This window comes from Diabrotica undecimpunctata, chromosome 5 (assembly GCF_040954645.1).
Source record: "Diabrotica undecimpunctata isolate CICGRU chromosome 5, icDiaUnde3, whole genome shotgun sequence".
In the NCBI taxonomy this organism is placed as follows: domain Eukaryota; kingdom Metazoa; phylum Arthropoda; class Insecta; order Coleoptera; family Chrysomelidae; genus Diabrotica; species Diabrotica undecimpunctata.
The window spans coordinates 64,052,021-64,077,973 of NC_092807.1; the positions used below are offsets into that span (position 1 = coordinate 64,052,021).

General features: G+C 30.3%; 1 protein-coding gene across 1 annotated transcript in view; it reads left to right on the forward strand.

Moving 5' to 3' along the window:
* The window catches only part of LOC140442220 (dynein axonemal heavy chain 10-like), a 657,946-nt gene that overhangs the window by 534,226 nt on the left and 97,767 nt on the right, over positions 1 to 25,953 (forward strand). The window contains 2 exon segments of the mRNA XM_072533298.1: positions 2,821 to 3,003; positions 9,087 to 9,273. Coding sequence (XP_072389399.1) covers positions 2,821 to 3,003; positions 9,087 to 9,273 — 370 coding nt within the window.

Below are 25,953 nucleotides of genomic sequence, written 5' to 3' on the forward strand. Positions count from 1 at the left end.
TTGACAAATAGTAAAAATAAAATTTGCTTGATAGAAATGTTGAGAATTCAATTAGCTGACAACAATATTTTTACGTGCCAAGTGAAAAGTGATGCCGACAAACTAATTGTTGAGACGGCAATAAATTTGGAATCAAAAGATGTTGTTATAGTTTCAGAAGATATCGATGTCTTAGTGATATTAACGGCATTGGTAGATAAAGATGTGAAATATATTTTCTAAAACCATTCCGAGGCAAAGTTCAACAGAAGATATTTTCATCGAAATGTTTAGAAAAATCTTTACCAAATTGTAAAGAACATATTCTTTTTTTACATGATTTTACGGGTTGTGACACTACTTCTGCGTTTTTCAATAAGGGAAAAATTAAGTTTGCCAAAAATTTTGAGAAACGGATTGATTTACATGACTCAGTAAAAGTATTTAAAAATATCAATGAAGACGCCAACAATATATTGCAAGCAGGTGTAGCATGTATTTTGAGTTTATATGGCGCTCCGTCTAAAACTTTTGATTTAAATACATTGAGGTTCAATTATTTCATAAAAGCAACAGTCAAAAATACGAGTGTTCTTTTGTCATCACTGCCTCCAACAGCTGATGCAGCGTTTGAGCACCTTAAAAGAGTGTACCTACAAATTCAGATATGGCTAGGAAATGACGTAGTTATTGAAAATAGGGGATGGAAATATTCCAATAACATGTACATCCCAATAACAATGAATCAATTACCCGCTCCGGATAATTTATTGCAAATGTTGTTTTGTAATTGCAAAAAGAAATGTGGAGCTGCGTGTGGATGCCGAAAAAGTGGTTTATACTAAAGTGTAGCATGTTTACAGTGCAGCGGAAATAGTTGTTCCAATACTTCACCTATTATACAGATAGATGGAATAAAAGAAAATATTTGATGTAGACAACAACGTAATATATTTAAATAAACAGATTTTGTACTAATAATTTTTTTTCTTTTCATTAGTCATAATTAATTACCTTATTTTTTAAATGTACACAATAGAGTGCGTTTCATTTATAATTAAACTGGCCGAGAAATTCCATTGTACATAGCAGCTGTCGCTCCGGTCTCCCCTCCATGTTTTTCTACCTATTAAATCAGGTAAGATTTAATATATAAATAAAAAAAATACTATTTAAAGTTAAAATATATGATCAAACATTAATTTTTTATAATAATTTGTTTAAACAATACAAAAAAATTGAGTGCACAAAAAATTTTTGGGTAAACATTGCAATTTATAGTTTTAAAAACAATATCCCACATCGATCATATTAAGTCATTCACTATAACTCTAATCCGAGGTGAAAATCCCCAGGCGCTCCACTACTAACTGATAAGAGAATCCCTGTGAAAGTAATTAATTTCCTTGATAGGTTAACGATTTCAGATACTAACGTATTGCTCTCTATGTACGTTTACTATCACGATATTTTTACACACATTTAAAAATAGGAGAGTACATTGGTAACAGATTGCCAATCAAAAAGTGGCCGCAAATAGTTTTAAAAAAATTAATGATAATTAATTTTTTAACAAACATTTCGTTCATTTATTTTTTATACAAAATAAGCTGCTCATTACGCATTTTATGCATGTTTTTTATATCAAATTTAAGCTGTTTTTTTTAATATGAGTGTTCCGTTTCGCATTTATATTTGTTTTGAATTTATTTATTACAGTGGTGATATATTCATTTTTATCTCTATTTAAATATATGCGCCACTAACTGGAGCGCTTTTTGTATTTGCCCGCTAAGGCAGAAAACGGCTTAGGCGCCAACGAAGCACTTCGCCATCAACACTCGACAAAGTCGGTCGATATTTTGTATTAGTCGGCTTTTTAACGATTGTAATCAGAACATACGTAATAAAAGTGTTTCAACCCCCATAGTTTATTCTTCAATGATGATATAATGTTGCCTGATAAGAAATGGTCACAAATTAGGGTTGCCAGCTATTGAAAACGCACCGAATTAAAGATAAAGTAAAAAACAGTTAGCGCACAACGACACTAGTTTGACAATGCTGGAGAGTGTCAGATTATTCTGAACAAGTTTTAAAGCTAGTTATACTCTTATTACGTTGATAAAAGCAAAGTTTGCATTAAAAAAAAAAAAAAAAAAGAAAAAGTGTATTTTTTATTATATGTTTATGATATGTTTATTATTAATACTATCTATCGACGCAGGCTTTAAAACTTCACAGAAGATACACTCGCCATGTCAAACCAGTGACTTTTACTTTATCTTTAATACATTGTATTAAAGATAAATTTGTATTAAAGATTATTTACAAAATAAAGGAACGACATTTTTGTTGAAAAATCAATTACCATTAATTTAGTTAAACCTATTTGCGACCACTTTTTGACTATCATTCTGTTATCAATGTATTTTCATATTGTTAAATGTATGTAAAAATGTAAGTTTGATTAACTACGTTACGAACACAGTACTTTTGCAGTAGGATCATAGACTAGTATAAACATGACGTGTTAATTAAAATTTGATGGTATTCCCCTTAAATAAAGTATTTAAAACGTTATTTTGTAAAATAGGAGCTTTTGCAGATATTTGTTCTATTTGAAACCATTTAAATTTGAATATGTAAGTTTGCTTTTCTAATTAATACCGTAATCCATTAATCTCATAGTATTTTATTACATTATTTTATTGTTTAAGTCTTTTAAAAAATTTAGGCCTATATGAGACATTTATGGCATGCCCATGACATTTATGGCTGTATACATTAATATTTATTACTAAATGATTTTAATTGTAAAAACACGGAAATTTCTTTTAGGTGGAAACTTGAACTTCAAGAGCTCTTCTCTGCAAAAGACCGCCTAATAGGTGACTGTCTCGTGTGTTCTGCATTTTTGGCATATTGCGGACCTTTTACTTTCGAATACAGAAAAACTATGATGTATGATGATTGGAAAAAGGATATTTTAAACAGAAAAATACCATTGACACAGCCTTACAGGTAAATCGCACTCATAGTTGCCAAAACTACAACAAAAACACATACAATTATTAAGTATTTTTACATTTTAATAAATCAAGACATTCAAACAAAATATTTATGTTTATATACATACATCTTCTTCTTGTAGTGCCTATCCGTTTCGGATGTTGGCGACCATCATGGCAATCTGTATTTTGTAAACTGCGACTCTGAAAAGATTTGTGGTTGTTGTGTTGAACCACGTACGTAGATTTTTCAGCCAAAAAATTTTTCACATTCCTGCTCCTCGTTTTCGTTCTACTTTTTCTAATATTGTTCTGAAGCTATTTTCTTGTGGCATTTTAAATTAATTACTATTTAAATGGGAATAAGCCACAATTAAAGGTTAAAATACGTTTATTGACGTTTCAATTTCCACTTCGGAAATCGTTCTCAAAATACAAACATTAGTAAATTAAACAAAAAAAAAACAAAATTTGTTTCATTTACTAATGTTTGTATTTTGAGAACGATTTCCGAAGTGGAAACTGAAACGTCAATAAACGTATTTTAACCTTTAATTGTGGCGTATTCCCATTTAAATAGTAACTACTTTTCCTTGAAGAATTAATTGCAGCAACCCATACCTTTCGCTGTTCCTCATAATGTGACCAAGGTATTCAATTTTGACTGTTTTTATTGTCGTTAACCACTCTTTTCCATTTTGCATTCTTAATAATACTTCCTGGTTAGTAACGTGGTCGATATAGGATATCTTCAGGAAGTGTTTGAAATGTGGTGCCTACGTCGAATGCTTAGAATATCATGGACGGACAGGGTCAGAAATAAGGAAGTACTTAGAAGATCGGGCTTACAGGATAGGGACCTTTTTAGTTATGTAAAAAGTAAGAAAACTGCATACTTGGATTACGAGGAGAAAGATATACTTTTCAGCAACTGATACTCGAAGGGAAGATAGAGAGTAGGAGAGGTCTGGGACATAAAAAATTGTCATGGCTGCGCAATATTCGACAATAGATAGGAATCCACAGCTATGAAATGCTTCGCAATGCTGCTAAAAACAGAATTATTTAATCCAGACTATTTAACATCTTACCTGACAAGACAATGTACGGTGGACGGCTACGCAGAAATGCACGGCATCTCAAGAAGAAGAAGAAGACTATTTGTGTTAGTCGTTGAGTACTGTCGGTGTTAAATAGCTTTATAAGTTTAGCATAAGCATTGTCAGGTGCAGGAGCTATGCCATCTTTCAGTTGTGATATTGCTTTTTCCACTTTATCTAATGTGATTGGTAAGTGGTCATTACATATGTAGGATGCAGGTTGTTCGGACCTATGATCATTAAAGAGTTCTTGTATGTATTAGGCCCATATGCATATTTCTTGATTTTTATTTGTGATGATGTTCCCCTGTTGATCTTGCAGTTTGCTAGCTGTGTTGTATTTTTGAAGACCAGCTGCTTGTTTTACCTTTTTATGCATATTAAATGTATCGTGTTTTTGTTTCAACAAACTCTATCTCTTCACACTATGTTTGTTAATAATTTTCTTTGGCCTTTCGTATTTCGGTACTTATTTGTCTCTGAATATTTTTTTTGCATTCTTTTGTTATTCTTTGATTTTCATCTTTCTTCCATGAGTTGCAGTATATTGTCATTCATCCAACTTTTCCTCTTATCTTTATTTTCTATTAGATGTTCTTCTCTGATCTTGTTAAAGGTTTCACATAAAAGATTCTTCTGGATCCATATGTTTACCCCATATTGCTTAGCTTTTCTGAAAGAATCCGTGCGAATGTTTCCTTTGTTTTCTTATCTTTTAGTCTTCTCATATAACATTTTTATACTATTATTTTTTGTAATATTTTTAAATCTAAACCTAAATTTACCAATAACAGGAATAAGATCTGACGATACGTTAGCACCAGGATAACTTTTAACTGATAGGCATCCATTACGGAATCTCTTGTTCACCATTATGTAATCAATTTGATTCCTTTTTATGTTTCCTGGTTGATCTTGTGGAGAGGCCCAAGTATACAAACGTCTTGGTAGTAGTTTGAAGAACGTATTTAGTATTGCAAATTCTTCTTCTTCTACAAATAGTTTTAATCTTTCTCCCCTTTCATTTCTCTTCCCTAGACCAAAATCATCGACTAATTCACCGCTTTTCCCTTTACCAATTTTTGCATTCAAGTCACCCATACTAATAGTTATATCTTCTTTTTTAATTTGTTTTAGTGAGTTTATCGACAACTCATAGAATTGCTCTATCTCTTCTTCTGGTGTATCGCTGGTTGGCGCATACACTTTTAAAACATTTAGTTTGACAGGAGTAGTAGTCAGTTAAATTATTATTTATCTTTCAGAAACAGGTATAACATTTGTAACATATTGACGTACTTGAGGTGATACGATTATTCCAGCGCCATACATATGTTGACCATCGTCATTTCCCGAATGGTATACCATATGATTGTCAACAATACAAGCACCACTATTTGGTATCCTCATTTCGCTTATCCTACTTCCACTCTGATCATTTCTTGAATGGTATTCTGAAGTCTTTCAGCCTGATACACTGTCTTCACATTCCAGGTATTTATTTTGATAATCAACTCTGAAGTTTTTAGAGAGACTTTTCCAGTTCTGTCACAGGGGTTTTTCTGGGTTCTTCCCCTGTAGTTTTTTCCACTTTAGTTGTATTTGCCATGTTAGCTGTACTAGAGATGTCATCAGGGACCTTTAATGCAGTGATTTCTCGTTGCCTTTTGCATTCTGATGCTGTTGACCACTTTCTTGGTTCTTCCGCCTTCGAGACCAATTTCTCAATCTCTGGACAACAGAGTGCCCTTTCACTTACCAGCTCATCCGCCCGAAGCCGTTGGCCAATAAATGTGGATTGCATATCCCGTCAAACACTCGGACGTCAGAGCCTCGTTGGTTATCTAGCAGGATGCACCAGATGACCATGATCTAGATCATCATACGAGCAGGTGAGGTTGACATTTGAATAGGAGAGGCTATATGTTATGCGTCACTATCCCATTACTATCTATATATTAAACCACAATATTTATTTAAAAAACTCTAAATTTATAACGTAACCTGATTTCTCGATCTTATCTTTGTTAAATTTGTATATAGGACTTTTATTTTCTATCCAAATATTCTTAATAAGACACTTAGCAGTGGTCTCTAAATCAGATTTAATTTCCTGGACTGTATCAAAACGAATATTTTATTGATAATATTATACAAATAGCCTAATCAATATTTTATCTAGCGGAAATATCAATATTGGAGACAACGAAGTAGAGCTGGTGGAAAAATACATATACCTTGGACACGAAATAAAGATCACAAGAGACATCCAAACATGCGAACTACGAAGAAGAATAAACCTAGCATGAGCATCCTATGGAAAACTCAAAGACATCTTTAGCGGTATACCAATTTCTTTAAAACGTAAAATATAACACCAATATGTGTTACCTGTGATGACTTAACTTGGTGCACCTTGGTGCCGTAACTTTGACATTGACAGCTACAACCTCTTAAACGCTGCAAATAGCTCAGAGGAAAATGGAAAGGTCAATGCTGAGTATATTTTTTCGTGACCGAGTTAAAAATGAAGACTTAAGATGAAGAACAGGAGTTACCGATGTAATTTCCCGAATTGCCACACTAAAATAAAACTGGGCCGGACATGTCGCCCGAATAAGTAATGAAAGGTGGACGAAGAGATTGCTTGAGTGGACAAAAGAAGTAGAAGAAGACCCCCTACTCGTTGGACTGGCGATCTTAAGAAAATGTCAAGAAATTGGATAAAAAGTGCTTAAAATAGAACACAATGGACAAAAATAAAGGAGGCCTATTTTCAGCAGTAGATGCAAAGGGCTGGGTAATGATGGTGATGAATCATATTACTTACAGTGTTCTTAGCTGTATGGCTGTCTGAATATACAAACTTGCAGTAAAGAGCAAACTTAGATAATAGGGTTTTATAGAACAATCTACTTTTTGAAAAACCTGTTTTGAAATTAAAAATTTCCAAAGAAAAAATTGGTTTAGCTGGTTTTAAAATTTCGATGTCAAACAAATAAGAAAATATATTTAATTTAATTTGTATAAAATAAAAAAAATCAAATCAATATCGAAGTCAAAGTCAAAACATAAAAAAATAAGGACAACACATTATTTTTACAAAAAAAAAACAAATTCCTATTACCTATAATTCAAATGCGTATTGCCTTTTAAAAATCTAGAAAATATCATGGCAATGCAGCCTTATATAGACCCATATCTTTAGTATCATGTTTTTTTTTAATCTGGGTAGAACGATAAAGAATTAATTCGCTTGAATATAAATGGAAAAGAAAAAAATTCTACCGGATTTTTAATATGCCTTCAGAAAGAACAGATCTTCCCTAAAACCTCTTACAATTTTAGTAAATGATGTCTACTTAGGATTTACTCAAAAACACAATACTTTAGCCCCATTTTTGGATATCAATTTAGCATATGATAACGTCCAGTTAAATTTACTGGCAAAAAAGCTCATCAATGTTGGGGTACCAATTTCTTTTAGTAATTTCGTTATAATGGCTTACTTAAATCGATCAGCTTTTTTTAAATTAATCAACAAATTTTAGTATTGTTCTGAAGCTATTTTCTTGTGGCATTTTAAATTAATTATAATTTAAATGGGTATAAGCCACAATTAAAGGTTAAAAAACGTTTATTGACGTTTCAATTTCCACTTCGGAAATCGTTCTCAAAATACAAACATTAGTAAATTTATATTATATCTCCATGATAATTTACTAATGTTTGTATTTTGAGAACGATTTCCGAAGTGGAAATTGAAACGCCAATAAACGTATTTTAACCTTTAATTGTGGCTTATTCCCATTTAAATAGTAATTAACAAATTTTAGCTTTCTAGAATCTGCAGATCTGGATTACAACAAGGTAGTATTCTGAAGTCTGAGTCTATAACCCATACCTGTATATTCTTTAAAAATAGAAACATCTATAAGAAACAAACAGCCACAAAAAATATAAATAAACAATAATAGAATACAGTAGCTGTCTGAAACTGCCACATATACTCATTTAAACAAAATTGAAGCACTACACAATAAATGTCTAAGACTTAGTTTAGGGCACCTTAAATCAAAAACCATAAATATTATAACGCCGAAGCAATTTAACCTTTCTAGTTTAAAACAAGCTCTCATCCAAAACGGTTACCGCGAAAGTCACATCAATGGGAGCATTCACAGACATCAATCTCCTACTCAATCATAACCCAAAGACTCAGCCCTTTATCATACGAAAGCTTTTTTTTCTTACATCAAAGATGTCACTGACAAAATCGACAAAATTCTAAAATCAAGAGGAATAAAGATAATATTTACCCCTAAACAAAAACTTTCATCTCTTGTCCGATCAATCAAAGACAACATGCCAAATGAACAAAAAGTGGAAATCGAGTTTGATTTTCCAAAATCAAAAACAAAAAATTTTATGTTTTGTAAAAAAAATTTAATGCTTGATAAACAAATTTTTCCAATAATTTAACTTTATCTGACATATTCATATTGACAATATATGTAATTTTTGAGTGGCGTAACTGGGACGATTTTATTGGAAGATAATTAACTCGATTACATGAAATCAACTTTAACCGAAGAAAACCCGTCAGAAAAATTATAGAATGACGTACAATTACTGGTTACTTGTATGCGTCACCCTCCTTAATTTCTGGTTCTACGCTAAAGACTATGAGATAGTGTAACATTATGTATTACACAATTATTGTATTTTCGTCATACTAACGGGGTTTTAAAGAGACGTCAAATAAAATGTTTTTAGCTACGTTTGTAGTTAATTCCCAAAAATATAATAATTTAATAGTAAAATTTTACAAGATAATATTTTCAAAACTATATCTGGGACATTATTGTACTTATCCATTGTTTCGTTTAGTATTTTTTACTATTTTTCATTTTATTATATAAGTTCATAAGAGTATTTCGTCATATTTGTAACAATGTGGTTAGTTAATTGAATAATACTATTTATTATTATTTAGAACTGAAGATCATTTGAAAACAGATGTTGAGGTCAGCACTTGGATTTCTGAAAATTTACCGCCTGATGAATTGTCTATCCAAAACGGTATATTAACCCTTAGGGGGTCTAGATTTCCACTTTGCATCGATCCTCAACAGCAAGCCTTAAATTGGATTAAAAAAAGAGAAGAAAAATTTAACTTAAAGGTGAGTAGCTACTTAAGACATATGATATTATTATATTGAATATGGTGCAAACCAATATTCAAAAAATGATTGTCCGAATTTAAATTCTAGATTTCAGTACGCATACCGTTTATAAAACTTTTGAAAGCATGAGATATAACACAACAGATAAACTGACTGTTTCATGACGAGTTTATACTTTCTATATATCAAAAATTTAGTTTATAAGGATTACAAATTTTGAAAAATTTCAATAAATTATTTTGAAATACATCACACTTCCGGTTAAAGTTAAAAACTATAAAGTTTTATTTAAGAATCCTTTATAAAAGGTATATAATTAAAAATACTGTTTAGAGCTACATCACAATAGAACGTTTTTAGACTAAAATATTCATCATCAGTACATTTACCAGATGCACATGAGTCAAAACACTAAATATTTGGACAAAACCTTTAAAATGGTACTACATTTATTGCTTATTACATTTTTGTTAATAATTTGGTGGTCTCAGAGATAGAGGCATCGTCTAAGGGTCAGTAACCCCCTAAATTTGGGAGTCGTACGTTACCATGCAGGTTATCTGTTACAAAAATTTAAAATCACACCAAATTATTAACAAAAATGTAATAAAGAGCACAATTTGTACCATTCTAAGGGTTTTTACTCAGATATTTAGTGACTTGACTCGTTTATATCTAGTAAATGCACTGCTGATGGACTTTTTAGTTCGAAAATGTTCTGTTGTAGTGTAGACCGAAAGGGTCCTTTTAATTATATACAATCTATAAAGGATTTTTAAATAAAACTTTTGTGATTTATGATAAAGTATGTCCACTCTATCTTTTCCCGTGCGTCATGATTTGTTTTCAAACAAGCTAAATCAAAATATTAAGTGACAGTGAAGTATCATTTTTACCTACTGCTGTCAATGTTATAATTACAAAATGGCTATTATCCTGGTGGATGTATTTTATAAAATTAAATTTAATAAATATATTATTTAGTATAATTTTTGTGTATTTGGATTAGTATTCGTCGGAAATACTAATAGGATTAATAGAAATATGATGAAATGAAGATTAAAAAGTAATCTTAATATTATTTGTGCAATCTGCCAAAATAGTTAATTTTGTATCAATTTTATTCCATTGTCACATAGCAGCAGTGTCGAACGAGGTTATGATTTGGATGAGTCACCGCTATGGAACCACGTAGCTGTGGAACACCTAGTGTTGTTGCCTTATTTTTTTTTTAATTCTTGGTACTATCATAAGGACTTTGTTGGAAAATAGTAAGTATTAAAATTAGTTTAATATTAAAAAAAACAATACAAATAAACTGTTTAAAATATATTTATTTCGTTGAAATCATATAATAGAAATATAATTTCTTACGTGCGTACTAGGCACACACACTATTTTGTTTATTAAAGTGTTTTTTCTTTTTCACTATTAAGAAGATTGATGATAGAAAGAAGCATAGATACGGGGGAAAACTAGTATTAGCATTCATAGACCTAAGAGCAGCATTTGCCACGATACAAAGACATATTATAGGGGAATGCTTGAGGAAAATAAACGTACCTAACGCATTGATAAAAATTATAAAAAGTACTTACAAAGAGGTAAAATGAAGGGTACAAATAACAGGGGAAAGATCGAAAGCATTTAATTGGAAGAGAGGTATTAAACAAGGAGATAGTCTTAGCCCTTTGCTATTCATAATAGTAATGAACGAATTGATAAGAAACACTAGAGTCAGAACTTATCAACTACAGACAATAATAGGTTACCGCAGATTACAACCGGTAACAATAGAGTCCTTAATATATGCAGACGACATAGTACTAATAGCAGATTCCGAGAATAAAATGCAGAAACTAATGGATATATGGGTAGAACAAATAAAAGAACTTAAAATGAAGATAAACGAGGAAAAAGGTAAGATAATGATAATCAGCGGCAAAGGAGATAAGGAAGATAATCAAATAAAGATAAAATGTAAAAACTCAGAATTGGAAATAGTAACAACTTACGAATACCTGGAAAGTATAATAATAATAACTAATGACGGAAAAATAGACTGGGAAATAACAAATAGAGCAAAGAAATTAAATAAGTTATATTATGCGTTAGCCCCAATAATGGGAAAAAGAGAACTTGCACGAGAAACAAGAATAAAAATATATACCACAATAGTGATACCGACTGTGCTCTATGCAAGTAAAAACTGGACAATTCTGGAAAAACATAAGAGCAGGATAAACGAAATGGAGATGAGACATCTAAGAAGGATAGTTGGAAAGACAAAATGGGATAGATTAAGCAACGAGACTATTAGGAGAATGGCCAACCAGATACCGATAATGAACAAAATAGCAAAGAGACAAATGAACTGGTATGGGCATCTGATGAGGATGCAATTCAATAGAATAACAAGAAAAATTTATGAAGCAAAAAACATCGTAAAAAGAAAAAGAGGCAGACCAAAAAAAAAATGGATACAGCAAGTAGTAGAGGCGGGAAAACTTAAACAAAAATCACTTGAGGAATTATATCGAGGAAAATAATGGCAGGAAACAGAAAAGAATGGAAGAGGTGGGTAAATGGAAATTAAAATAGCTAGCCCAAATCCTTGAAACTTATACCGACTATTATTAGTATAAACATAAATATAAAAGTTACCTATATATATATATATATATATATATATATATATATATATATATATATATATATATATATATATATATATATATATATATATATATAACTGTTTTGGATGGGTTGGAGTCAATAATAGGGCTATTGGTTAACTATTTTTTTATTCTCGAGCTTTCAATTGTGTTTACAATTATTATCAAGAGCTAAAAAAGACAAAATACTTACAAGGTTGAACTAAAAAGAAAAAACAATTTTTGTTAACTTACCAAATAAAAATTAGTTTGTTAAGTAAAAATCACTGCTTACATCTTCAAAATATTTAATACAAAAATGTTTTAATCTAATAAATGTTTCTCCGAAAATTTTTATAATTTTGAAAACATTTTTTTAATATAAAAATAATTGAATTTATAAATAAGTTCAAATAGCAACTATTTGAATGATTGTATCAGTAATTGCACTTTTTTCATTCCTTTTATTAAGAGATATGTAGATGATTTAGTTTTGACACTTCCTAAACACAAAATTCATGAAACAGTCAACATTTTCAACAGTCATAATCAACATATACAATTCACAGTTGAGGAAGAGGTAGATAATTCTCTACCATTCCTTGACATGAGAATTGTAAGAAATACAGACAATATGTTGAAAACCAGATGGTTCAGAAAACCCATATGTAGTAATAGATTTATAAGCTATTACTCTCACCATCCAAATAAGATGAAAATGAACCTTATAACAGGATTAAAAGAACGTGTTTTAAAACTTTCTCATCCAGATTATCTACAGGAAGATCTTCAATTATTAAAAAATATTCTAATTGAAAACTCTTATCCTCCAGATATGCTACATAGGATGTAGCATAAACTAAATATCCTATAGACAAATTTGAAAAAACGAATTTAGTATACAGCATTAGTTGTACTCAGTGTGAGGCTGAATATGTTGGCGAGACCGGAAGAAATCTTTCAAATCGCATTATTTTTCACAAAAGTGATTGCAGAATTAAAAAACCATCTTGTGCTTTGGCAGAACATGTAATCGATAAAGACCATATTATGGATTTTGATAACATTAAAATTGTATGTAGTGAAAGTAATAAATTTAAAAGGACTTTTTTGGAAATGGTTTGTATTAGCAAAAATGATAATAGTTTAAACAAAAGATCTGAAATTCAAAATTTAAGCAAAATTTATAATTATATTCTTTCTTTATGATTTATATATAAAACTTGTAAAATGTCATATTTAATTCTCCATATATCTGTCACATTCTTTCAGACATCTGTCAACGGTGAATAAATCTTCTTCTTTTTGTTACTAAACAAAAAAGAATGTTTAAACGAAATTTTACTTTTGGCAATATAATTGTCAAAAATAAAAATTTTATGTTGGCATTTATGACATTGAGGCTATTTGTAATTGGTTGCTATTTGAACTTATTTGGACCCTGTTCTGCAACAATGGTGTAAGCCACCGGCATGTTGTTCTGAGATAATTAGCTTTTTGTATTTCGTTATCATAGAAAATTCCCTTGCTGAGATTTTTTTCTTTAAATATGTTTTACTCTTTTACAATAATACATATAAACGGAAAATATCGAAATAAAACAATAACCTTTAATTTTTGGTATAAAAAAACAATAAAAACTGGGTTACATGATTGTTGCAAAATTGAGTAAGTGATCATAGTTAATTGTGTCAAAATAGTTTATAATACAATTTGATACAAAAGATAATCAGAAAGCATTTTTATTGAGAAAAAGTAGATACAGTTATTTTTATTATTCATATACAACGTCAAGTTGCTCTTCATCAATAGTAAAATCTGGCATCTGTCCATGTCCTTCTACATCGTCTATGAAATTTTCACTTCCGACTTTATCTAAGAAATTATAAAAGCCTTTTGTATCTGTAGGTACCAAATCCAAGATGTCCTTCAGGTCTTTTATTTTTTCAGCAGAAAGCTGTCTACCATTTGGCCACAGTGGAGGCAGTTCTATGTTTCCAAGTAAAGATTTTCTGCCCTTTCCTGCCTTTTCGATGTTTACTGCTGAAAAGAAAGGATCTCTAACGTGATTTTTCATGTACAAAATAGTGGGTTCATCCTTGTTCACTCTTATAACGTGGGTTTTTATCCAATTAATACCCTGTTTATTATTTGAGTCGATCTTGCGATTTGTAATCGACCTCTCTACCTCCTTAACTGATACAATATCATTAGTTGCGATACGGTTTACGATAAACTTTTGTTTTCTTCGACAGGATTTCATGATGGTCATGTAGTCAGTATCTGAGTATACTCTCTGTTGTGATTTTAGGGAGTATTCGACGTCTCCAAAATGTTGGTCGTGGGGTAAAAAACTGTGCCCAGATAGTAAAAATTTTAATGAAATCGTTTCGAGAGAGGTATGATTCTGTAGTACATGAATAAGCATTAAAACAAGCTTAATACTTCGATTTTGACCTCCACATGAATCGGACCACAATATAAGTTTTTTAATAGGGGCATGTACATGTTCGTTAATGTATTTACGCAAGCACGAACCAACATCTTGTGTGATTCTGCCAGCTTCGTGTTCTAACCATATATTAAAAACACCTTTTCCTGTACTACCAACATTTATACCGAGATTAAACATATTGAGTTGCCTTTTATAATAAACGATTCCAGTCGGCAACTTAGGTATGGGGAGAGTTTTCTGTAGGTCAAAAGTCAACGTCTCCAATGTGTCATCTTGTTTTGCAGCTTTTAGATCATCGTTCATTTGTTGCCTCAGCTCTTCCGCGATGTCAAGATGTCTCTTGTGATCTGCTTCCAGGTCTGCTCTTTCGTCATCTTGTTGTGTACTACGAATTTTGGCAGCGTATATATCGCACATGCGGCAAGTATCTTTATGAGGTTTTTTAAACCTTAAATTAAAATTAGAATAGAATACCTCTTTATATTTTGTAAGACTGACTGGCTCATCAGTCGTTTCGTTATAAAATTCGTACATTTTGGTCAAATTTAGTTCTGGATTTAAAAATTTCGAGTCTGTCTTATTGCGACAATAGTGTGAGATGTACTTGGGAAATGAAGATATATGCTGCTTAATTTCTGTAATTCTTCGTTCATCTATAGCATTTCGTCCGCCGCTCTTTAGTCCCCTATTATCAAGTATAACATTATTTTGTAACTGACTTAAAGCCAATCGAATTCGATTATCGTTAATTTGAAGGGTAGGTATTTATAAACAAGGAGTTACATACTTTATTGTCATTTATGTAATAGATCCTTGAATTGTTCCTCCTTGAAACCGGATTTTTTGTATAACATCTCTTTTTTGCAATTTCTTTAACGCACTTACCAAGTAATGCACATCGTCCCTCAAAAGTCCCTATGGTCCAAAATTGTTCAAATAACCGTCTTCTCATTTCAATATTTACACGTTAAGTGCACTTCCTGACGCATGTACATGAATACTGTTCCTTAAATACTTTAGGTTTAACTGTTTTGTTTCTTGCCGAAATGTACTCTTTGTTAGAATTCGACAACTTTTTTCTATCCTGTCTTGATTGCGTGGCTATCTTTCTTTTTCTTCCACGTTTCTTTCTGCCTTTATTTAAGTCGACTTTTGTTTTTTCTGTTTTTTCTTCAACTTCTTCGGCTGAATCCGTATTTTCTGGATCTTCTGGGTCGGGTAAAAATTCACTGCCAGATGACTGATACGGTTCATCAATATCAGTCTCATCAAAAAGACCAGAGTTACATAATGAAACGTTGCTGTGGAAAGAACTTGGATTTATTTGTTCGACAGATGTCATTTGCTCTGATTCAGGCCAAGGTATTTGATCGGAGGAACCACTAAGTAAACATGATTCTTCGAAATAATTCAGAGTATCCAAGGTATCGTTGGTATCCTGATTTTCGTTTTGTTGTTCTTGAAATTTTTGAAGCCCCAATTTTAATAACAGTTCTGTTCTGGCTGTACTCATCCTGTTCCTGTAAAGATAGGAAATGTTATTAATAAACATAAAAAGGTCGAAATCATTAGACCGAAAGCAGTAGACCAAACTCATTAGACCGAAAAGCACTTAACCGAAACCTCACTAGACCTAACAGTAGGAGACCGAAAAGCAGGAGACGGAAAGGATTAGGTACATAACGGGGTGCCTAAAATGGTGTTAACGTCACTCTTCTCCTAATTTATTTTTATCTTCACTAATTTGTTTAACGGATGAAAATGCTGTAGGTCTAATGCTGTTCGGTCTAGTGAGGTTTCGGTAAAGGGCTTTTTGGTTTAATGAGTTTGGTTTACTGCTTTCAGTTTAATGATTTCGGTCTAATTGTCGTTTATTGCATAAAAAGGCATAATATATAACGCAATTAACTTAATTTGTCTTAGTTTTCCCCCCAATGTATAATGCAGCAATAAGCAACAACGGCGTAACCCACTACATTTTATAGCACCAGGGTATCAACCACTAAGTTTATTTGTGTAAATAGTAAACTACAGCATATTATAAAACAAATGATTACTGAGATCTATAGCCAATTTGTCCTAATAAAATAATTTATTTACTTTTTCTGCCAGTTCAAATACTGATATTAATGAAAAACATTTTGAGAGGTTATGTTTAATTTATTTTTACAGAATTTTTTGTTTAATTTACTTTTTGCAAACCCTACGGATTAATAGTTTAAAAAATATTGTAATGCATACCTTGTCTTTTACACGAACCACTTTATAAATGTTTTTAAATACTACTAGTAGTTTAAACTACTCAGAAAACTGCAACGGACGTAAAACGTGTTCTGTTTTGAAAAAGAATTATTGTAGTTTATGTTGATACATATACCCATTGAATATTTTTCAACAACAATGTAACCCGCACTGTGGATTACCTGGTTGTTGTAGATTTATGCATTATCACTAGTTTGACGAATGTGGATTAGAACTTTGGTTAATAGATGTCGCTAAAGTACCAGATACGGCTTCTACCATTTTTGTTTTTTGTCAAACCACTCGTAATAAACGTGTTGGCATGTATATCACATTTGTAAACAAATTGTGGGTTACGCCATTGTTGCAGAACAGGGTCCATTTATAAATTCAATTATTTTTATATTAAAAAAATGTTTTCAATATTATAAAAATTTTCGGAGAAACATTTATTAGATTAAAACATTTTTGTATTAAATATTTTGAAGATGTAAGCAGTGATTTTTACTTAACAAACTAATTTTTATTTGGTAAGTTAACAAAAATTGTTTTTTCTTTTTAGTTTAACCTTGTAAGTATTTTGTCTTTTTTAGCTCTTGATAATAATTGTAAACACAATTGAAAGCTCAAGAATAAAAAAATAGTTAACCAGTAGCCCTATTATTGACTCCAACCCATCCAAAACAGTTATACATTTGTTCCAAACGAGTCACAAGTACTTCTTTTTTCTTATTCTTATATATATATATATATATATATATATATATATATATATATATATATATATATATATATATTACCTAATGTTGAGAAATATTAAACTATCGAGTGATAGTTTACAAAACCGAAATAAAAACTCATTTATTTTAATTCTCGTCACTGTCTGAATCTGAGCTATCACCAAGATTTATTATAATTGGTTGAATGTCAATATTCACCATACTTTTGTCTCGGATATACCATTTTTTGATAATTTCAATAATATGTCTGCATTTTTCCCAAATATCTGCATTACATTGTTCCAGTGCCTTATTCCACATATTTAAAACAGCAGTGTCAGAATGCCCATGCCAATCGATACCAATATACTTATTGTAGTACGACTTACAATTTGCCCAAATTAATTCTATTACGTTAAATTCACAGTGATAAGGAGACAGTCTCAGCACCTTATGACCATATTTCCTTTATTATTACCTACCTTACTTGAAGTACTTGAAGGTTGTTTATTTAAAAGAACACTGTGGTAAGAAGCATTATCCATTACAACCAATGATGGCTCTTCTAAATTAGGTAATAATTGTGTTCTTATCCACTTAGTAAAAAAATCGTTGTTTATTTCTTTATGATAATCAGCTCCTTTAGATTTTGAACAAAACAATAAATTTGCTTCCGAAACAAATCCTTTGCGTAAACAAATACAAAACGTTTACCATCATAACCTCCTGGTTTTCGAACACTTTTGGAACTATTGTCTTGCCAAGAGTTTGTTTTATTTCCTTTGGAGTAAATCCAAGTTTCATCTAAAAGAAACAACTGCTCTTGTAAATACACTTTCAAGATTTTCCATATATTTACGAAGGAAACTGGCTTTTAGAGCAGCAATACTAGTTTGCTCAGTTAATGCACGTCGATTGTCATCCTTTTTGAATTTAAATCCGATGCCCTTTGGCAATGTACTTAGCGATGATTTTTCAATATCCACTACTTCTTTATCCCTTAATTGACAGGCAGACTAACATGCTTCTCTGAAAAAAAAAGAATTCATTATCGTCTTTTATAGCCAAAAATAAGTTGATAGAAAATTTCATGAAAATTGATGTACCTATCCAGGTTCTTGTTTATCATAAAATTCACACTGAAGAAATTAATACTTACTCTGTTAATACATATCATACAACGTATTCCGCACTGCCATTTTTGATGCCTCGGGCATAACAGTCGTCTTACTTTTAAGACAACGTCTATTTTTGCCTGGTATTGAAAGGACGGGATTGTTTTCTTTCCTTTTTTTATCGATTATATTGTCAGCGATATTTTTAAAGCAGCGGCAACTCTCTTAAAAAATAATTATTTAATAGTAACTGATTAACAAACATGCATTTAATATTTTACCTCTTAAACAGATGTAAGAGGCTCCAAAGGTCCTCCATTACATTTTTCTAACTCAAAATATTCATATAAATTCAACACAAGTTGCTGCGCTTGGGAATTTAGCGTTTTTCCAGATATATCTTAAAAATAATAATAATAAGTAATCTCGAAAATATACAAATAAGTTTCCGTTCGACGGAACTATAGCCAGACTCATGTAGTATAATGAAAATTTGTAGATTAGAAAATATTACTTTTCTCATTAGCTTAAAAGTAAATACGTACCGGAAGTAATCAAATTAAGAGAGCAACAGTTAGTCGTTCTAACAGTAATTATGCTTGAAAATATATAATTCAAATGATATACCCAAAGACTACAACTTAAATAATTCGAAAAAAACCAAAACATAATAAATTCAAATAAATCAATAAACACGAAAAATGAGCTAATGTCACTGTCAATGAAAATTATAAATGTCAAAATTTACAGTAAACAAGGTATCAACGACATGCCATATTGTTGATCCTCGTTTAACTTATTGTGATTTCTATGGACAAGCGGCTTAATTTTGCAATACTAGTTTCTGTGAGTAAAAAAGAGACCTAGTATAAAAAGTATCTCGTGAATAATTTCATGGATGGTAAAAATTTTTTTTATTTTTCTTGTGGATATTTATAAACTTTGCTATTTTAAATAAAACACTCTGTAGTTTATACTTAGGCAAGAACCATAGGTCAAAACTCATTAGTTATTCTTATTTTTTTTAAAATGTTAACAAATAAAGACAATCTTTTCAAAGACAATATCTCATCCATTTAAAAAAATAATTTCTTGGAAATTTTTGTACATAAAGAGTAGGTATTGTTCTTTTAGGAGTTTACATCAAAATTTAATTTCTAAATACATATAATACAAATACATTTAACAAATAATACGCCGTTTTTTCAAAGTTGAAATCACTAAGTCAACAATTTTAAATATAATATTCTGTATATTATAATTTTAATTTAAAAATAAATCAATTGTATAAATCAATAATTCTACACCAGCTTTCTAAAAGTAGATATGCATAGAATTATTTAAACTCCAAAAGAAAAAAACTAAGAAAACCACTATCCGTAAAGAATATATATATACAAGTAAGTATACTGTCTAACAAGACAAAAAAAGAACACGGATTCATATGATCGGGCGCAAAAATCCTCAGAATACCATATGCTTCCTAGAAAACCAAAAGACTATATGGCTATGCAGCAACCCAGTTTGCCGTAGACAACTTTCAAGTGCCGGATTAGACTTTACCATTGTATCAAAATAATATAAATACCCAAAGTATATTAGTAATATAAGTAATAAACAAAAAAAAACAATATAAATAATTAGGGTATTGTAAAACCAAAAAGATGGACAATTTTATGTTTATCATAACCAAACAAGTGCAATAATATAAAAAGATAAAAATTATAAGAGATAATGCTTTATGTACAGAAAGTATTGAGATTCATAATCTCTAGAAACAGTAATATATAACGTAATGTACTGAATATTTAAAGAAGAATAAAAATAAATTTAACCCAATTTACCATCTTACTACCTCTGTACCTGACTACTCCATTAGCAACTCCTCTCACACAGTGATAGAGCCACTCTCGCAAATACTCGCCCGTCTATTTAAGAACACTGACCTATCCCTCACCCTGCTCATTCTTTCTTTACTCAGCCCTCCCTGGAACCAACACTTTCCTTTATTTAACACCTCCCTCGCCATTTATAAGAAATATGACACATTCCCACACTCCTACTCTTACAAAGGAAGCCTTCCTGGAAATACTAGACAAAACATCTTTTGATTTAGTTATTTACACTAATGCCTTCAAAAATTTTTGCGGAGTAAGATGCGCAGTTACTACTTTAAAACATCTTATAATGTTTCATTCGGTTGACCCCATCATGCAGCATTCAAACAGAAGGGCTATTTAGCATCACCCAAGTCTTTAAATTTATTTCCAAGTCATTTAAAAATTTAGCAATTTGCACCGATTTCCTTTCCTCCATATTCTCATTCAAATCAATATTTAATGATCATCCACTAGTTCAGAGTATATACGACATATACCAATCTCTTCATAATTGAGAAACAGAAGTCTCTCTTATCCAGCTTCCGTCGTACATTGGCCCTGTCGGTAACGAAACTGCTGATCGCCATGCTAAAGAAGGGATTACTTCATTAATTAGCCAAACAATGATCCAACTAAGCAAAGAACCTAAAGCTAAGTTTAAAAAGTCAATGCTAGAATCTTGGCAAGCTCTTTGAAATAACTGTGATACAGCTCTATGTAGAATTTAACCTAAAATTACCCAGTCAAGTCTTACTAACCTCACTCATAACAAATTACGGATAATATGAAGACTACGAATCGACTAGACAAGATTGACACATACCTACTTAATCTCTACCCATGAACGTCCAACATGTCAAAATAAAATTTATTACCTATTGTGTAATCTCTAAGAATAAATGAACCGTACTATGCCAATTGCATTAGTTGTCAAGGCACTTAACCTAAATAAAAAAAAAAACATAAATAGTACTTTATTTACAAATTAGTTAGAGAGCGCTGTTTGTTGTGTAGTACTGAGAACTTGTATGCGTGAATAATTTTGCAATCTGGAATGAACGAATGAAAAGACGCTTTAATTAATTCGATTACTTAAATATAGAAATAAAGTTTATGAAGTCCGAAGTCGAAACTATATAAAATAATAAACAAAAAACTGATGCCTGGAAGAAAATTTCTACTGATATGAATTGTGATGTCTCTAGATTTTCAAAGGCTATTCAAAAAATTCAGGGCGCGGGACTGACACAACTATTTATTATTCTTCGCGGTTTGCTTTTAAATTTTATTTTAAAATCATCTACAGACATTCCACAGAAATTTGTAACTTGACCTAAATTGTCAGTCGTTAAATCAATTACCAGGGTATCATCTCTTTTTTTCTCTTTTGAGAAATAGAAATTGATTGAGACATAATAAACAGAATTTAAGCAAAAATTTTAACGGGTATGGACACCTACAGAAAATGGTTGAAAATAGATGGCCAAAAAGATAGAAAAATTGACTTCAACAAGAAGAAAATGAGGTAGACCAAGACGGTATTGGGGAGAAAATGTCGATGATCAATGACTTCCAGAGATTTAAAAACTGAAGATTGCTTCGACAGAAAACATAAATGAATATGAGGAAAGGCGCCATTGCAACATTATTAAAAGAGGATTACCTTAAATGATACTAAGTATTACACTACACTTAGAAGGAGTCCTGTTTGTACTTTGCAACAAAAAGCAAATTGTCTAGTATCTAAATTACACAGCGAGAAATTTATTGATAATAAAAAAGCAACAGAGCTCAAAATATATAATTCTATTGCTCCACGGTTTTATGCTCTACCTCTACCTAAAATACATAAACCAACTTTATCTATGAGACCAATAGTTTCATCTTTATGCCCTCCTAATGGAACAATCGCACAACTCCTCAATGACATCTTAACTAATGCTTATAATTTAAACAACAATATTTTCATTAAATATTCATTTGATTTTAGTTCTTTCATTCATAATTTCCAATTACCACAAAATTATATTTTAGTTAGTTTTGATGTAACATCACTTTTTACCAATTTACCTTTAGATTTAACCATAAGTAGGGTTGAAAAATATTGAAATGAGATTTCGCAACATACTAATGATGACTTATTATATTTCAAAACACTTATCAACTTTGTTTTTGATTCTAATATTTTTATATTTAATGGTGTCTTTTATAAACAAATTTTTGGTAGTCTTTCACCCATTCTAAGTAGCTATGTCATGGATGATGTTATCATTGATTGTATCAACAATTGCACTTTCTTCATTTCTTTTATTAAAAGATATGTAGATGATTTAGTTTTGGCACTTCCTAAACACAAAATTCATGAAACAGTTAACATTTTCAACAATCATAATCAACATATATATATATATATATATATATATATATATATATATATATATATATATATATATATATAGTTTACAGTTGAGGAAGAGGTAGATAATTCTCTACCATTCCTTGACATAAAAATTGTAAGAACTACAGATAATGTGTTAAAAACCAGATGGTTCAGAAAACCTATGTGTAGTAATAGATTTATAAGCTATTACTCACATCATCCAAACAAGATGATAATAAAACTTATAACAGGATTAAAAGAACGTGTTTTAAGGCTTTCTCATCCAGAATATCTACAAGATCTTCAATTACCTACTAAAAAATATTTTAATTGAGAACATAGGAGGCTTTTTTCTAATACTGTTAATATAAATAACTTAACACCATTTTTTGCTAAATCTCAGAACATTCTATCCAACAATTAGAACATCTATTATCATTCACTACCTTTTATACCATCATTAACAGCTAAATTAATACAAACACTAAAGGTTATTGGCAATATAAAAATAGCAACAAAGAACATCAAAACTATTTCACCTTTAGATTCCAAAACTAAGTAACCTATAAACAAATTAGATAAAACAAATGTAGTATACAGCATTGGTTGTACTCAGTGTGAATCTGTGTATCTTGGTGAGACTGGAAAATCTGTCAAATCGCATTATTTCCCACGAAAGTGATTGTAGAATTAAAAAACCATCTTGTGCTTTAGCATGGCATGTAATCGACAAAGACTATATTCTGGTAACATTAAAATTTTGTGTAATGAAGGTAATAAATTCAAAAGGACTTTCTTGGAAATGGTTTGTATTCAAAGTGATAATAATTTAAACAAAAGGTCAGAAATTCAAAATCCAAGCATAATTTTTAATTATATTATTTCTCTATAGTTTATTTATAAAACCAATCAAATATCACATTTAACTTTAATTTTGCATATACTTGCACATATTGGTTCAGAAAACCCATATGTAGTAATAGATTTATAAGCTATTACTCTCACCATCCAAATAAGATGAAAATGAACCTTATAACAGGATTAAAAGAACGTGTTTTAAAACTTTCTCATCCAGATTATCTACAGGAAGATCTTCAATTATTAAAAAATATTCTAATTAAAAACTCTTATCCTTCAGATATGCTACATAGGATGCTTTTTTCTAATATTGGTAATATAAATAATTTAACACCATTTTTTGCTCAATCTCAAAACATTGTATCTAACAATCAGAACATCTATTATCATTCACTACCTTTTATACCATCATTAACAGCTAAATTAATACAAACACTAAAGGTTATTGGCAATATAAAAATAGCAACAAAGAACATCAAAACTATTTCACCTTTAGATTCCAAAACTAAGTAACCTATAAACAAATTAGATAAAACAAATGTAGTATACAGCATTGGTTGTACTCAGTGTGAATCTGTGTATCTTGGTGAGACTGGAAAATCTGTCAAATCGCATTATTTCCCACGAAAGTGATTGTAGAATTAAAAAACCATCTTGTGCTTTAGCATGGCATGTAATCGACAAAGACTATATTCTGGTAACATTAAAATTTTGTGTAATGAAGGTAATAAATTCAAAAGGACTTTCTTGGAAATGGTTTGTATTCAAAGTGATAATAATTTAAACAAAAGGTCAGAAATTCAAAATCCAAGCATAATTTTTAATTATATTATTTCTCTATAGTTTATTTATAAAACCAATCAAATATCACATTTAACTTTAATTTTGCATATACTTGCACATATTGGTTCAGAAAACCCATATGTAGTAATAGATTTATAAGCTATTACTCTCACCATCCAAATAAGATGAAAATGAACCTTATAACAGGATTAAAAGAACGTGTTTTAAAACTTTCTCATCCAGATTATCTACAGGAAGATCTTCAATTATTAAAAAATATTCTAATTAAAAACTCTTATCCTTCAGATATGCTACATAGGATGCTTTTTTCTAATATTGGTAATATAAATAATTTAACACCATTTTTTGCTCAATCTCAAAACATTGTATCTAACAATCAGAACATCTATTATCATTCACTACCTTTTATACCATCATTAACAGCTAAATTAATACAAACACTAAAGGTTATTGGCAATATAAAAATAGCAACAAAGAACATCAAAACTATTTCACCTTTAGATTCCAAAACTAAGTAACCTATAAACAAATTAGATAAAACAAATGTAGTATACAGCATTGGTTGTACTCAGTGTGAATCTGTGTATCTTGGTGAGACTGGAAAATCTGTCAAATCGCATTATTTCCCACGAAAGTGATTGTAGAATTAAAAAACCATCTTGTGCTTTAGCATGGCATGTAATCGACAAAGACTATATTCTGGTAACATTAAAATTTTGTGTAATGAAGGTAATAAATTCAAAAGGACTTTCTTGGAAATGGTTTGTATTCAAAGTGATAATAATTTAAACAAAAGGTCAGAAATTCAAAATCCAAGCATAATTTTTAATTATATTATTTCTCTATAGTTTATTTATAAAACCAATCAAATATCACATTTAACTTTAATTTTGCATATACTTGCACATATTGGTTCAGAAAACCCATATGTAGTAATAGATTTATAAGCTATTACTCTCACCATCCAAATAAGATGAAAATGAACCTTATAACAGGATTAAAAGAACGTGTTTTAAAACTTTCTCATCCAGATTATCTACAGGAAGATCTTCAATTATTAAAAAATATTCTAATTAAAAACTCTTATCCTTCAGATATGCTACATAGGATGCTTTTTTCTAATATTGGTAATATAAATAATTTAACACCATTTTTTGCTCAATCTCAAAACATTGTATCTAACAATCAGAACATCTATTATCATTCACTACCTTTTATACCATCATTAACACCTAAATTAATACAAACACTAAAGGTTATTGACAATATAAAAATAGCAACAAAGAACATCAAAACTATTTCATCTTTATATTCTAAAACTAAATATCCTATAGATAAATTTGAAAAAACAAATTTAGTATACAGCATTAGTTGTACTCAGTGTGAGGCTGAATATGTTGGTGAGACCGGAAGAAATCTTTCAAATCGCATTATTTCTCACAAAAGTGATTGCAGAATTAAAAAACCATCCTGTGCTTTGGCAGAACATGTAATCGATAAAGACCATATTATGGATTTTGATAACATTAAAATTTTATGTAGTGAAAGTAAAAAATTTAAAAGGACTTTTT